Source organism: the organism of the source record quoted next, unplaced genomic scaffold, assembly GCF_019419815.1.
Source record: "Pyrus x bretschneideri cultivar Hongxiangsu unplaced genomic scaffold, Pyrus_bretschneideri_v1 Contig52, whole genome shotgun sequence".
Lineage (NCBI taxonomy): Eukaryota > Viridiplantae > Streptophyta > Magnoliopsida > Rosales > Rosaceae > Pyrus > Pyrus x bretschneideri.
The window spans coordinates 1,236,925-1,253,798 of NW_025999790.1; the positions used below are offsets into that span (position 1 = coordinate 1,236,925).

Below are 16,874 nucleotides of genomic sequence, written 5' to 3' on the forward strand. Positions count from 1 at the left end.
AAAGTTGGGTAAGATGGCCATTACGTTTACGACTATTCATAGTAAATGCTTTACGACTATTCATAGTAAATGATGTAGGTGCGATGGCCATTACATTTATGGATCATTGGGATAAGCTGAATGCTTAACACCAATAAGTAGCACTTAATAAACTCAATAACAGCAAGGGGAAATTTTTTGGCTAATCATAACAGCCATGACGTATTGACGTTTATGGCTGATCATAACTCTTTCTTTATGTCATTCAGTTTTCTGTGTTTTTAAGTTTATTGCCTTTATAATTTACGAGTGTATGTTACAAAATGGTTACAAAACCACGAAAGGAGGGAGGTTGGACATTTGTTACATGAATGAATAATTTTATTTCCTGGATTAAAATCAACTCTTCAGTACTGTTGCTGCATCTTAGGATCATGTCTGGTAATTCATCTGTATCATCGTTTCATACCAGCGATGGTTTGGTGTCAGTGATAACACAATATGTTTCCCGACCAGTTGATTGACTCCTATGATTGATCCTTTGAAACCAATGAAGGATCACTATAAGTTTTTATTTTTTTGCTGGTTTATGGTTAGAGCTTGGCGTGGTTTTGCTGGTTTTTGATGATCACCTGTTTTTTGAGTTTCAAATTTTCGGTGCAAGATTGTATTTCGTCATTCAAAGGATAACAGTGGAATTTGGGACCTGGCCAAAATCTTCTTGACCATCATTAACAAACCATTCACACTAAACTGCGTCATCGATCACGTTGTTTTTTGTGTCTCAACTTTTTATACTTGATATATTTGTTGTCGTCTTTTGATGTTTATCATACATTGCTGTTGTGAACTAATGTCGAGTTCAAAACAAATGGAATGTCGAGTTCAAAACTGCGTCATCGATCACGTAAGACTGGTTCACACGTCTTAAAGGAACACCGTTAATCTTGAAAGGTCCTGAAATGACAAGAAACAACAGTGAGAAACACTCCAATACAGTGACACAAGGCAGAGGATATATAGGAAAAAAAACACTCATAGAAACTACCAATCCCAATCACCAACATGCACAGACAAGTGGCTCTCTTGTATTTACGTTCAAACACACTAACAAAATTAATCACTTTAAATACATATGTAAATAATGACCATTTTCCATGTGCTAAATGGCCACAGCCTCATAAAATTAACAACCACCACATCAGCCTGTTTTCCCTTGTAATCTATTTGTATTTAGTATTTAAGCCATCATCTAAAAAATTGAAATCAACCAGCAGAACAATTGACACAAGGAATAAGAACTAATAAATCAACCAGAACAATTCGACAATGAAGAACTGAAACAGATGAAACAATATTTAAGGAGAACAAGAACTTGCCAGTGACCAAAAGCAAGCCAGATGAAAGCTGCTTAAGGAACACAACTCTCTTCCCCATGAACCTCGCGGCAAGAATGATCAATACGGTACCAGGAGTAATGCTAGCTCTGCACAATAAAAAGAAAGAAAATACCTAAACATTATTACGTATCCAAAGAAGAAAACACACAAAGGTTACCACAACTCAAAAACTTACATGAGACTATACGAACCAGTCCAATTTAAAGTAACACTGAAAGTTAAAAATATAAAAACACATTTCCATCTCACAGTTTGTGAAATCTCAACGATTTAACCAAAACCCTAGAAAGTGACATCGGAATTTCGATAAATCCGATGAGATTTGAAAGAATCTTCAACGAAGTGACATCGGTGGACGATCTTCATGTTGTCGGGGACGCAGCCAAGGTGGCTAGGCATGGTTGCAGGCCATGCGTCATGGTGGTTTAGGGTGGTGACACCTTTTGGGTGTTGGGTCTGGGTTTTGGGCCTAGAGCCATAGCTCCAGTTTGGGTTCTTGGCTCAAGGGCCTATCGACATGGATGGGTGTTCAACGAATCCCAACAAATTTTTTTTTTTCAATTCAATTCAATGCATATAATTTAATGCATGAGCAATTATTTGATGCAATTCATGGCAATATCAAATTCACATAATTCAACAATTATATATATATATATAATGCATACATAATTTATGTAGAATATAAAATTCGAAAAACGTAAAGTTGGGTCATGTATTATGGTGAATGTTCATGCTCATGCTATCAAGGCTGCAAAATGGAAGAACATGTTTGCATGATGATATGGATGAACTGATTTGATGCAGAAAAAGCTTCCATGTCAGATTCCAAAGCGCAACGGTAGGAGTGTATTGATAACGTGTTGTAGCCTATTTACCTGATAAGGGGAAGGGGGCCGGTGGCAAGGAGAGAAAAAAGAGAGATGTGTTTGTAGAATTGTAGGGGAATGTGTGTGTTGAGGATGTTGTTATCCCCCCAATGCATTGCCTTTATTTATAATATTAAGAGGGAGAATAATTCCTTCATTCCCAAGGAATACAAGTCTATATAAGAAAGAATAATTAGAATAAAATCTAATCTAAGATTTACACAATCACACTTAAACTATGAAAGTTTACAACAGTTTCAATGCTAGAGATAGACTTTTTTTTTCCAGGAATTTACACTAAATTTAGCTTTTCTTTTTATTTTAATTTAAGGTCCACCTTCTCTCTTAAAGAAATTGATTAACGTCACGAAATTGCACAAATAAATAACAGTACCGTTAGATCGATCAGTTTTTTTGCATAATTAATAAATTATGTATATTATAAAAAATAAACACGTTAATTAGTACTAACAACAATGTCATATAATTTTTAAAAATTAGTCTAAATATTTATTCTCACTCGCATACCCAATAAATACATGCACTAAAGTAATCAAACGACTCTCTGCGGTAGAGATAAATTTTGTAACTAATTCTCTGCACTTCTTTAGGTAAAGTGAAATATGAGAACGCTTCTTGTTGTAGTTGTCTGGGACAGGTTTCATGTAAGGGAATTTATCATTAAAGTTGTCAAGTACCCCATAAACTTTACAAAGGGATTCAGGCAGGGCGCTTAGGTAGCGTTTGGTACGCAGACGGGACGGGACAGGACGGAACGGGACGGGATGGAACGGGACGGGACGGGACGGAACAGATGTTCTGCGTTATGTTTGGTACGCGCAGGACGGAACAAGACGGTTGTTCCGTCCTGCGTTTGGTAGCACATGGACGGAACGGAACCAAAAGATTAAAATGACTAAAATACCCATGTTCCGCTGTTGTTTGGTACAATTTTATGGGCGGAACGGGACATGACTCTTTTTTTTTTTTTTTTTTTTTTTTAAGTTGTTCAAATTTGAACACTATTATCCATTATTTGTTTTTCTTGGTCCAAATTTTAATAGGTATATGTTGTGTTTCAAATGCAAACCCCTTTAAAATTTGTAATTTTTTCCGTTTTCTACAACTCCATTCGAATTTTCACCACAAACCCATCAAATTTTATTGTGCAAATTGCAAAACCCACACCCCAATTCAATTTTTAGTCCCTAATTTTGGTCCTTTTATAATTTCCAAACCAATGTCTAGATTACTGCTTACCCATCTTAGTTTATAATCTTTACAGAATATAGCATAAACGCTGATGGTATAATTCTGATCAGAATTGACCAATCGTAAAGCCTTCCTGGCAAAAGGGGTCACACTGTACATATATTCTCCTATGGATTGGCAGGTGCATCACCAAGACACATCAAAGGAAAAAACAATTTGAAGCAGAATAATTTCATTGAATTTCATTGAATTTCCGTGTGGTCTCTCCTGGCAAAAGGGGTCTCTCCTCGCTACCATTCACCACAACCATATCAAGGTTCTTCCTGATTCCCTTCAACATTCGATCCTGCAACGCTTTTACCCTCTTCTCATCATACTCCATTTCCTTCTTCGCAATTTCGCAGGCCGCACCAAACCCTACCACCAATAGAGTCGGAACAGTTCCGCTCCGAATCCCTCTCTCCTGTCCACCTCTATTCATTTGGGGCTCCACCCGAATTCTTGGCCTCTTCCTCATGTATAAAGCTCCGATCCCCTTTGGCCCGTAAACCTTGTGCCCCGAAAGGGACATCAAACTCACATTCCATTTGTCCACATCAATTGGGATCTTCCCAAGCGCTTGAGCCGCGTCCGTATGGAATGGAATTTTGAACTCCTTGCAAATTTCCCCAATTTCCTCCATCGGCTGAATAACCCCAATCTCGTTGTTCACCACCATGACCGATACGAGGCCTGGGTGGTGATGACGTGGCGCTTCTTGTGGTTAGGGTTTGGCGGCGGCGGCGGCGGTGGAGAGGGTGCGGACGAAGTCGGAGGCGGTGGAGGCGGGTTTTGTGGTTAGGGTTTGGCGGCGGATGAGCAGGAAGGTTGCGAAGGGGAAAGGGATGAAGATGAGCAGGAAGGTTGTGAAGGGGAAAGGGATGCAGAGGTGAAGAGAAACGGCTGAGAAGAAGAGATTTTGTTTTTAGGGTTTGTTAACTGATTTTGAAGTTGTAAATTTTGAAAAAGACCAAGGGCATTTTTGTCTAAAAATATTGGAAATTTCTGTCCCACAGACGTGGAACAACCCGTTCCAGGGTGGGGGTGTGGAACAAAAAATCATCCAAAATCTGTTCCGTGGAACAGCGCGTTCCACTCATTTTAGGCGCACCAAACGCGGGACGGAACGCCTCGTCCCACTCTGTTCCGTCCCGTCCCGCGTACCAAACGCTACCTTAATTACTCTGTATTCTCGATCTCGTTAAATCATCACATACTATTAATGTTACGTTCTATTGTATATGAGCTAATTTGTTAGATCATTTTCAAAAGATATGTAAAAAATGTCACATAGACGTATAACAGTAACAAATAACCCATTATTTACTCCAACTGAGATGTCAAAACTAACGTAGAAAAAAAGGCTAAGCTGACATGGACAAAAAGATGTCAAATTTGAAGTTGTTTTCAAATAGGATAGACTAAATGTGTAGATTAAATTTTGGAAACTAAAAGACATGAAAGTTGATGATTGGTTTATCACTTAAAAGTTGATAAATATGCTCATTCTTATTGGTGACACATCATTAAGAGAACTGGAAGATGGTTGAAATGATGGGCTAGTAGTGCGGTTGAAAAAGAATACCACTTCAATAAAACAAAAAACTAAAGGAGCCCACCATACGACACCATTTCATTAAAAGGAACATTAAGTTTTATAACCAATAAATGACAATATCTACAAACCAAATCCTCGTAGCGCAGCACACCCAGATTCTAGCAGGTTCAGAAGATCGAAGGGCGGAATTCTCACTCTTTGTGGCAATTTCTGATGACTAGAAGGGCGTCTTCCCCTCCTTGTACCTCTGTAGCTTCGCAAGTCGTACACAAGTCTACTCTGCGGCTTCGGCCGAGAATGAATATGGCATCTTCCAACCTACTCTCGGAGAGTGTTGCACCACTCGTAGTTCCTAATACAATCTCATGTACTCGCTTCGACTGAAATAGGTATCATAAGCACATACGTTAGATCCAGTTGTACTCCCATTTCTGGTCCTAACCAGCCTTATCTAGTCCAAACTCTTTATTGTCTGCCACACGGAAACCTGGGCAAAATAGAGCATGTGGGTGACATGACACCCCACTGCGCGACAACGCTAACCTCAAGTGACTGTGTTAAATAGCTATGACATCTGAAGGAACAAGGTCAAGTGGATGAGTGACAAACTCCCCTTTTTACATGGGCCATCCATAAAATTACAAGTCCTCATAATGACTCCTTGTCACCTACAAATAGACGTCCCGACTCCTCACCAATGGTTAGACAATCTAAATTTATCCTATACACTTAATATACATTTCCCCGTCTTAGAGCCTACCTGACTTGATCATTAGAATGTCTACGCTAGAAACCACCCTCCCCAGTACTCTGCTTCATGATCCTTTATTTGTCTTTTTCTTTGCAAATCCTCTCATCTAATCTTGCGTAGAATTGGGTCCAACAATGACTAGAAGACTCCCCAAAAAGAAAAGGATGACGAAGCAGAGAAGGCTGTGAAACAGCCAACCCTCCATATCAATTGCATCTACTAGGATCAAAATACATCAGCTCGACAAGAAAAGAGCAGAAGATAGCTTGCAAAAAGCCCAAAATGGTCAGCTCTATAAGCAAACCATTCCCCATCGACGACAATATCATCATATTCTCAGATAGAGACCTAGAAGAGGTATTATTGGAACCAAATTCACACACCACCTTGTGTGGAAGAGATGCACACAAACTTGAGTACATGCAAAATAAGAAACAACTGTGAGCAAGTCTAAGACCAAAAAAGGGTGAGCTGGCCAAAAACTCTTCGACGGTCATGATAGTGAATTGTTGAGACTCAAGCAGTAGGTAAGAGAATTCAAGTATTAAGATTGCGCTACCAGAGATGAATCATAGATGTGTGTATTTATACCATTGAGAGAAATGCCTTTTTAGGATAGAATTCTAAGCTGGAAGAATCCTAGATGATATATAAGAATAGATATTGCACCCTCTTAGGAATTATGATTATTTGTGATGCATGCCAATTCCTAGATAGTAGGAACTCCAAGATTTATAGGATTTGATTAAGTCCATATCTGGATCAAATTGCGTTTCTTGCGAAACAAGTATGGTCATCAAGCAAAGTTGCTCGAACTTCGCTGATCAAAATAGGGTGATGGTGCCACCGTCTATTCTGTTGATCCAGCTCCTCTTGGAGCTCTCGAGTCCATGACCGAACTTCTGAGGTAACAATATTCAAATATGTCTTACTATGGCCTTGGAAAATCATAGTACCACACTGGCCCAAGCACTGCTTGGATTGGCAGATCCGCAAGAAGGATGAGAATGCCTGAAGCCCATGGAGCATAATTCAACAGACTAGGCTTAACTCCTATTAAAGATATTACTTGTCTCCCAAGTAAGAAAACCCATTTAAGGTCAAATTAGGATATCTTGGGAATTAAGCAATGTAATTATGATTCTTGGAGGACTGGGTATCTTATCCTAGATTTCCTTATAGATAGTCTCCCGATTTGATGAAGATTACTTTCCTTACAAGGACTCTCAATATCCCTATGAATACTTTAGGCTGGGTATTTATGAAGGGGACATTGATCTTTCTCTCTCGAACTTCTACACACATATTCTCTCTATGCCTGGTAAAAGAGGCATGTATGCCGCCGTCTACACATAGACACATCCATGGAGAACTTATCTCCATAACGCATCGCCATAAGCTATTCGTCAAGGCTGGTTTACACCATTAGTCCTCCAAACTACACATGTGGTGTAATTCTCCTTCTCGAAGATACGTAGGTAGTCCTATTCGGATTCAAGAACACCCCCCAATCAATCTCATTCTCCCCTAGTGAGCAATCATGGGCATGTCCAATTAGATATTGCCTTCGTCTGCGGATGTGTGCGAATTCGGTTCCAACGTTTACAATTTTTTTGACTTTTTGTAGTATAATTGTATGAACAATTTTTTTGGGTTTTAAATGTTATTTTTCTGTTCTTGAAATCATTATTCTTTTTTTTTTTTTAATTTTAGAATTAAATACATTATTTAATAGTTTTATTTTTTTTAATTAAAAAATAATAATACTTGGCTCGACGAAGGCATCATCGTGTAAATCGTTACTCAGTAGCTTTTGCTCGACGGCTGTGCCATCGGGCTAAGCTCACCACATTATTTAATTATGTCCTAGCAAACTAGGTTGATTTCGTTGGGTACTCTCGTCCAACAACGGATTTCATCGGGTTAACGCTAGTTTACCCAACATAATAGTTTATCCACCGTATAAGTCCTCGCGCAATGAGTTTTACTTGACTATTCTTTGCCGACAGACCTCCGTCGGTTAAAATTTCCGACGAAGCCAACGAAGCATTTTCGACTGGTAAAGTGTTTTTTTAGTAGTGATAGTTTATTTTCTGTGTACAAATAAAAATAATAATTTTTGACACTTACAAGGTGTCATTGACCATATTGTTTATGTTGTCAAACAAAACGAGCTGTTATTTGTACTCCAACAAATCATCTTACACTGTTTCAATTTATTTATTTTCCATTATATTGTTATCATCAAAGAATAGATGATGAGTTCTTTTGAAGCGAAAATAACAATTTTGCTAAAAAGAGTTGTTCACTAATGAAAGAGGGTAATGAGTTCCACAGTTCCATTTTTCCTTTAATGCATTCCACTATTTTTGTATCCTAATTCTTATATGCTTTACTCGTCTTTAGGGAGAAAAGGAGATTGGAAAACACTTGCCATTTTTCATGAAAGAACTTGGCACAGTTAGATCAACCACCCCGTGGAATTCAAGTGAGGGTGGTGGTCAATTCTATAAACGAACAGGTAACTGTATGATCATCCTCTTTGAAATCGTAGTTCTCTTCCCCCTAGAAATGTAAGTTCTTGCGAATAATGATGTCCTTGATTTCAATGAGCAATGTTTTATCATTGTCAACTGTCGAGAATTAATGATGTAGGAAAACTAAAAACATGCATGCGTGAATGGAATTATATATCAAGTTTCAATGGGCATCAATGAAGTTGAGTCTATATATGAAAAGACCTGCTCAGTTGTTGTATGAGTCTATAAGAAAATGATTTGCACAATTATTATTTTTTGGAACTGTTATTAGCACTCCAAAAATCTTATTCTACACTCCTTACAAGTGTATTTTTCTTTCTAATTATAGAAAGTTTGGAGTGTGAAATGAGATTTTTGAAATGTCAAAAATAATTCTTTTTTTTCCCGGTATATCCTAAATTTACGTATTATGAATCTCTTTCAATTTATTTAATTTAAAGACGGTAAATAAAAACTGTGCAGAAATCAGTTTTTGAGTCCAAACTCAAAGCCTTCCCAACAGAGAATGCAACTAAAAATGCATGTTGACCCCCAATCCCAAATCAAGAAAGAAGCTTCTAATGGAGGAAGTTGTGGAGCCATATCAACAAACTATTAACACTAAATGAGGAATGTGGGACTTGAACTTTTTAAAAGTACATATTCAATATTTGAGGGTTCAAAAAGCACTAAGGCCAAAACATCATTGCACAAAAGAAAGGCAAACCCTTTGAAGTTCTGACCAATGTGGGGTTTTCAACCCTAATTATTTGTGCGAATGTGACTATAAGTGGGAGGTCACTTTCCATTCAAGGCTTTCGTTTGTTTTGGTAAAATGGCATATGATGATATGATTACACTTTGAGAGCTTAACCTCATTTCAGCCATTTCAATTGCATGTGAAGTTGAACTCATAAGATTTTCGTCTTTGCGGCCAATGATGAATGTAACTTTGTGTCCATGTGTGAACAATTCTTTCCTGAAACCGGGTTCTCTCCTCTCCAATTTTTCCTACCCTCCAATACCCTCCTTTCATTGCTAGTCGTTCAAAACATTTCCTTGTCGATTCAATGCTAAATATTACGCCACGTAGGCAACAACAATCCTCATACTTCATTAAACGCAAACGACGACGCTTGCAGACCCCAAAAAGCGTCTTCTCCGTGCTGCCTCCCCCCTCTCTCCTCTCTCTGGAATTGCCTCCGATAAATGCTCTTAAACAAGCTTCCCAATAAAGCCAATCTTATATGCATGTTACGTACGTAATGAATGTTGTTGAGACAAAATAATACGCAAGCGAGCAGTGGCGAAGCTAGGATTTCTCGGGAGGAGGGGCGAACTTAAAAAAATGCAAGGTTAAAGAAAAATGTCAACAACTAAATCTTTTTACATAGTAATATCTTCCATAATTAATCAATACAAACAAATTACAATTGTTGCTGGTGAGGTTTCATGTCATGAAAACGTCGCATAATAGGCTCATTATCAATAAAAGCAAATACATATTTCTCAATGTAAACATGCATGCTATCACTCAATCATTGATCTTCCATTTTGTTACGCAATGGTGTTTTCACAATCTTCATAGCAGAAAAAGCTCTCTCCACCGAAGCGGTTGCAACTGGTAACACCAAAGCCAATGTAAGAAACTTATACACTAACATATAGCTTTCACACCTCCCGGTCTTCACTAACTCTTTTGCAAGATCACTAATTCCTCTCAATGTTGAAAACTCACAATACATCTTCATATCATGAATGTAATTGTCAAGTTGAATTGGAAGATTCATAAGGTCCATACGATCAAAATCTTGAGGATAAAGTTGGGCTAAACGAACAATTTTTGCTTTGTCAAACGATGCAAAATTATTCACCGGACTCAAACATGCCATACAAAGAAGTAACTCGGTGTTTGCCTCATTGAAGCGATCAAGGACTTGAAAATAGAGATCCACACGATAGTAATGGAAGTTTGTGATTTTTGGAGCTTTACGACTTGATTTTCCAGGTACAAAATGCAAATCCTCCATGTTAGGTACGAAAATATCATGCTCCTCACAAAACCTTTATACATCATGAAACAAGTCCCCAAAGTCATCATCTCTCAATGATTGTAGTCTTTGCTTGCATACTTCCACTAACGCCATCGCATTCACAATATCTTAATCTTTATTTTGCAATGCTTATGATAACTCACTTGTAATTCTCAATATAAGTCTCATCAAGAAAAGGTGAAATGCAAAATCAAAAGTTTGTATGTCTTTGAATAACCTAGTTGCTTCATCGAGATTATCTTGGTTGCGATCATTTTTAATCCATTCAACCACCTCCACCACGGCTTCAAACATAACAATAATACTATCTATAGTACCATAATGCGAGTTCCACCGTGTATCACATGGACGCATGAGACTACTTTCTTGATTTAACCTTTTACCTGTTTCAAGATTACCAAGATCAAGAGCTTTCTGAATTTGTTCTTGTTGTTTCTCTTTAAATGCATCATGACGCTTACACGATGATCCAACAAGATTCACCAAACTACTAGCATTGATGAAGAAATTGGCACCATCCTCATTTTCCTTTGCCACGAATACAAGAGCTAGTTGGAGTTGGTGTGCAGAACAATGAATATAAAATGTTTGAGGGTATTTGTTCAAAATCTTTGTTTTAAGACCATTTAACTCACCTTTCATATTACTAGCACCATCATAGCCTTGTCTTCGTAACTTGGACATACTCAAATTTGTTGTAGCAAACAATCTCTCAATGGCCTCTTCAAGGGAGCTACTAGTTGTAGAGGAGACATGTTGAACACCCAAAAACTTTTCAATTGCTTCTCCTTTTTTGTTCACATAACGCAATACCACTGCCATTTGCTCTTTAGTTGAAGAATCATGTGCTCCATCAACCAAAAGAGAAAAAAACGCACCTTCCATATCTTTAGCGATTGCATTCACAGTTTCAATGGCACAAGCACGAACAAGATCTTTTTGAATATCGGAAGAAGTATACTTAAAGATTCTTGGGAGCATTCTCAAACACAACCTATCTAACTTGTTCATTATGCTTGGAAAGAAATTGCATAAGCTCCAAATAATTACCCCTATTGCTTGATTTCAACGATTCATCGTGGCCACGAAAAGCAAACCTTGTCTCAACAACCATCTTGTGCACTTAAGTGAGGCACTCAATAAAGTACGATAATTAATGCAAGCTTCATCGGTTTGCTTAATTACAAATGTTTCAATGTGTTGTTTTTGTGTCATCAAATCTCTAGCTTGTTGTACAACCTTATTATGAAGACTTCCAACACCTCCCTCATGGACTCGAAGGTTTTCGGGTCCTTTCTTCCAATTTGTAAACCCTATCTTAGTGAAGACATCACTTCCAGTGCTACCCATTTGATCAAAATCATATTTGAAAAGATAACAATAATGGCAAAATGCAGCATTTTTTGATATACTATACTCCAACCACTTAAACTTATCAAACCAACCGATGATAAAACATCGATTGTCACTAACCTTTCTTGGCATGATGTGGTCTCTAGGTTGACAAGGATCAATTTGGAGATAGTGTCTACGAATTGCTTCACGATAATTAGGTGGATAATCAAGCATTAGACGTCTATGCGCAGGGTCTGCAGGAAGATTAGCCAATATCCAACTTAGTGGCCTCACTTTGTTGTGACCTGCTCGGAATATTTGAAGGATGACTTCTTGGAATATTTGAAAGAGGATGAGGACTACTCAGAATATTTGAAGGAGAAGAACTATCCGAAATGTTTGAAGGAGGATTTAAGCATTGTTTCTTATAGTATCGTTCCATTAAGTAAATGTAAAATGGAAAGAAAAAAAAATCTTAGACTCTCAACTAATCATATTCATATGAATACAACTAATCAATTCAACTAATCATCAAGAATTCAAATTTAATTTTCACCCTAAAGAATAATTTCATAATTTCATATCAATAATCATAGAAGCATATGATTCACATCAATAATCAATAACCAATAACCATATTAGTGCATTACCATATTATTCTATACCAATTAAACGAAATTCGTATTAAATAATTAATTAGGGTTAGGGATTATACATTTAGGAATTAAAAAATTTACCTTTAAAGAATGGAAGCCGACGGCTCAGTGGCTAGAGAGTGGCTTGTGAGTTGTGATGGCAGCAAGAAGCCAACGGGAACAGAAATTGAAAACCTTTCTGTTCCATTGGTGTTGGAACTTGGTTGGCTGCTGCTGGGATTTTGGGAGTAGCGGGACCTCACCTCTCCGTCTAATTGGTGAATGGGTTACGAGAGGGATTGAAGAAAGTAGGGGAAACGGGTGGGGGACAAGGCGACACGCACACGGTCCCCACTATATATATATTTTTTTTCAAATATCTAAAACAACATCTTTTCACTTAAAAATCAAAACGACGTCGTTTTGGCCTGGATTTAAAAAAAAAAAAAAAAAAAAAAAGGCCAATCTGCTGCTGCTGCGCAGCAGAACAGATAACCCAACACCGTCGGCAACAAAACAGAGGATGAACCAGTGGGTTTTCCGGCGAGGGGAGTGGCAAACCCAGATCTCCATTGCTGTTTCCTGGCAAGGGGAGTGGCGGACGCCACTCCTCACCCTCACGTGGCTTCGCCACTGCAAGGGAGTGTAAAAAAATAATAATGAATCCATTCTCAACTATTAATATAGCATGGCCCTAAGGTCAAGGTGCTACTCATTGCTTATGGTGTTCCAACGTTAGCAGAGAAAATGGAACAAGGTATCCATCTATTCGTATGGAAAATGTTACCTTGGCCAATATTGAAGGCACAATAATTAAACAAGATATCTCTATATATTGATTTAATAATAGGGCAATCATTGAGTCATAATTGGTAGGTACAATTATAGTAATAATTTAAAATTTTGAGTAAGGTGGAGGTTCAATTTATTTGCCAAATTTTTTCGTCTAAATAAAGAAAAATGTTAAAGATATTTTCTTAAAATAGAAATTTTTGATGAATTTTTTGGTGCCTCACATTTTAACGTTAATTTTTGTATTAATATTATAAAATATTATGTAAAAAATATAATGTTGTAGAAAGTCCCACTTTTGACAAGTTCTCTTTAGGATTTCTTCAATTAAAACACATCGTTCTTTAATTTTGAGATATATTGATGAATGTAACTAAATGGGTAGTATCAAGGGACAAATATTTGCTTTGTTCAAAGTCTTTAGATCAATTCAATGACCTCAAATACAAGGTAAGATGACATTAAAAATTTATTATCTGACTTGGCTATAGATAAATGACTTTCAGCTAAGCAATACAATTTGAGAAAATAATATTGCAAAAATGTTATTTTTACCTCATTTTTCATATTACATTTGTATGAGACCTACATATGTTGGTAGGTCATACCTCTATTAGAAATGTGGTACAAATGTTGTATGAAAGTGTAGTAAGTGCAACACATTACTCATAATATTGTGGAGATTAATTTTTATTTCAAGAGGATTAGAAGGGGATTGAAATGAATAATTTTTCTTCCTGAGTAATCTATTTCTTAATTTCCTTCAAGTTAGTCACCAATTTTTTGTTTATTCTTTCAACATACCTAAAAAAACAGTGGCGTATTCATTCTAATTCCATGGTCTATGCTAAATTTAGCACTTATTATCTAATATCTAGTGCTTCATCATCACTTCACTGCCTAAAATGAAGATTGACTGCCTTTCAACATACCTAACAACAACCGCTTATTCATTGTAATTCAATCATCTATACTAAATAAGCCCTTATTGTCGAGATCTTCATAATCACTTCACTGGCTAAAATGAATCGTGTATACTAAATGAGGTCATATTGTCTAGTGCTTCATAATCACTTCACTGTCTAAAATGATGATTGATTGATGTGGAACATGGGCATGACAAAGACTAGTTTCTTGGAAATTAATAAGGATATTTGATACGTAATAATAATATATAGAGCTATCTTTCTTTCTTTCTTTCTTTCTCATTTTAACACAGATAGTCTTATTCACACATTAATTTTTATTTTTCACACATCTTTTAATTTTTGACTATAAAATCAAATAAATTGAAAAAAATTAATAATAAAAAATTAACGTAGAAGATAAAACCTGTGTATGTAAATTTCACTTTCCTTTTAACACCACATGGATAATTGATGTGGTAGTGTGATTGACATTGACAACAAAAAGAAAACTAGGGATTCAAATCTTTTTACTAACTCCTGGGTTTTTGTGAATTTCACTGTCCTTTTAACACCACATGGATAACTGATGTCATAGTGTGATTGACATTGACAACAAAAAGAAAACTAGGGATTCAAATCTTTTTTACTAATTCCTGGGCATTTGGGGTCACTGTCAGGAGGTCGACTTTGCGTGATCTATCTATCTGTGGATTATTTCAAAAATATACACAGCAAGCGCAATGATGGAGGATGAACGTATTGAAACAAATTGTAGGCCTTCGTGCAATAGTAAGCAAAAGAAGGAATACGACACGGAAAGTTGTTAAACAAGTGATTTTTCCTCAGAGGCTGTAAGAATGTAATGAGGATCCTCTTCGGATCCTTAGGGATTCTTAAATTGTGTTTGTTTATTATATATCGTGCATTTATAAATTATTTTAAATATTTTTATTTAAAATTAAATATAAATAGTATATGACGAAAACTTACTGTACAATGCACGATAAACGGACATGATTTGAGGATCCTTAGACCATCTCCAACCGAAGGGTCCAGAGGGCTAAAGTGTCGAAAATAGCCCGAAAACCGTCTCCAACCGAGGGCTAGGCCAAAGGGCTCGTGGGTCCCATTGGACAAAAAAGGCCAAAGGGCCAACCAGCTGGCCCAACTTAGCCAGCCAGCCTCGGGTCGGGCCAGAATTTTCATTATTCCTATCAGTTATATCCGACAACATTGAACTTATTTCTGTTGGTTATATCCGACAGGAATCGTAGGCCAAAATTTCAAATACAATGGCTAACTAACGTCAACTTTTTTTTTTTTTTTTTTTCACAAAAATTTTTTTAAATTGTTTTTTTTTTTAAATTCTATTTTTTTTTTCCCTATAACTTCCTAAGTCATTATACAACATTAAATTAAATTAAGTGACATGAAACAACATTAAACAATATGAAACAACATTAAATAACATTAACCAACATAAAAATTATACAACATAAAAAAAAACATTTAACAACATGAAACTTAAACAACATTTTTAAAAACATTTAACAATATAAAACTTAAACACCTACTCCATGCTTCTTTTGGCCCAAAGATGTGCAACAAGATCCTGTTGTAGGTACTTGTTCGTAGCACGGGAACGTATCATCCTATAGCGCGTCATGTACTCATCTATAAAGATACTACCAATTCTTGGATTGAAAGGCAAATTAGGCCCATCATATATTTTTGCACGAGCCCTTCTTAACCTATTTGGACCCTCTTGGTCGTCATCAGACTCTCCATCAATATACTCATCTCGCTCATCCTCCACAATCATGTTGTGTAATATGATGCAAGGTATCAAGATGGAATCCAAATTTTCTTGACTTCACCCTCTTGCCGGTTCCTTGATGATGTTCCACCGTGCTTATAGAACACCAAAAGCTCTCTCAACATCTTTCCAGTATGCCTCTTGGTGTAGGGTAAAACACTTTTCGACGTCATTTTTAGGGTTTGGAATTGCTTAGACAAGTGTTGCCCACTTTGGATAGATGCCATCTGCCAAGTAATACCCCATATTTTACTGACGACCATTGATGTAGTAGTCAAGTTGAGGTGATTTACCTTCCGTTAAGTTATTGAAGAGGGGTGAACGTCCAATAACTGTAATGTCATTTTGGGATCCAGGGACTCCAAAGAAAGCATGCTAGATCTATGTGTCATATGAGGCAACCGCCTCTAACACAATAGTTGTCTGTCTCGACCTTCCGTTAAAGCCTATGTACCATCCGGTGGGACAGTGCTTCGAAATCTAATGCATGCAGTCTAATGACCCTATCATGGCCGGAAACCCAAGGTCTTCAGCTTTGTGAAGAAGCCGATCCAGATCTTCTTGATTTGGATTGCAAAGGTACTCCTCTTTATAAAGCTAAACAATTATGTTACAGAATTCAGTAAAAGTATCAAGGCATGTCGACTCAGACATACCATAGGTTTCATCCATTGAATCAGCTGGGGAGCCATAGGCCATCATTCGTAATGCAACAGTAACCTTCTGATGAGGTGAGAAACCAGGGCCGCCTGCTCTGTCCAGCTTTTGTTGAAAATATGGATTGACCTGATGGACATCATGAAATACATGCTCGAAGACATGACGGCTTATCTGGAAGCGACGTCTAAAATCATCTTATGTGTACATCAAGTTAGGTTTGAAGTAGTTGTTCATCAGATTGGCATGCTTCATCGCTTTGTTTCGTGGTTTGTAAAATCGACCAGCAATAGAGCCACCCTATTGAGGTTGTTCCTCAGTTGGCTGACACACCATGGCTGCCACATATG

General features: G+C 37.2%; 2 protein-coding genes across 2 annotated transcripts; both read right to left on the reverse strand.

The window, feature by feature from the left end:
* Positions 1-3,471: 3,471 nt before the first annotated feature.
* On the reverse strand, positions 3,472-4,599 carry LOC103945609 (cysteine desulfurase, mitochondrial-like). Its single transcript, XM_009356209.2, has 2 exons — positions 4,518-4,599; positions 3,472-4,213 (listed from the first exon to the last, which is right to left on the reverse strand). Exons 1-2 carry the CDS (start codon positions 4,597-4,599, stop codon positions 3,693-3,695), a joined length of 603 nt encoding a protein of 200 aa, XP_009354484.2. The 3' UTR covers positions 3,472-3,692.
* A 5,266-nt stretch (positions 4,600-9,865) lies between these two features.
* Positions 9,866-11,266, reverse strand: LOC103945610. The gene is made up of 3 exons (XM_009356210.2): positions 10,765-11,266; positions 10,599-10,665; positions 9,866-10,391 (listed from the first exon to the last, which is right to left on the reverse strand). The coding sequence occupies exons 1-3, from the start codon at positions 11,264-11,266 to the stop codon at positions 9,866-9,868; spliced, it is 1,095 nt and encodes a 364-aa protein (XP_009354485.2).
* Positions 11,267-16,874: the final 5,608 nt, after the last annotated feature.

Bases quoted from the DNA above. Each gene is read 5' to 3' on its own strand.
- LOC103945610 (XM_009356210.2), bottom strand. From the start codon at position 11,266: ATGGAAGGTGCGTTTTTTTCTCTTTTGGTTGATGGAGCACATGATTCT. The intron at 10,666-10,764 runs GTAAAAGGTTAA...TTATGTTTGAAG, and splicing joins TCTTGGTAATCTTGAAACAG to CCGTGGTGGAGGTGGTTGAA. The intron at 10,392-10,598 runs GTTATTCAAAGA...TGATGTATAAAG, and splicing joins AATCTCGATGAAGCAACTAG to GTTTTGTGAGGAGCATGATA.
- LOC103945609 (XM_009356209.2), bottom strand. From the start codon at position 4,599: ATGAGTGGAACGCGCTGTTCCACGGAACAGATTTTGGATGATTTTTTG. The intron at 4,214-4,517 runs GTCTGTGGGACA...AACCACAAGAAG, and splicing joins CCTGGAACGGGTTGTTCCAC to CGCCACGTCATCACCACCCA.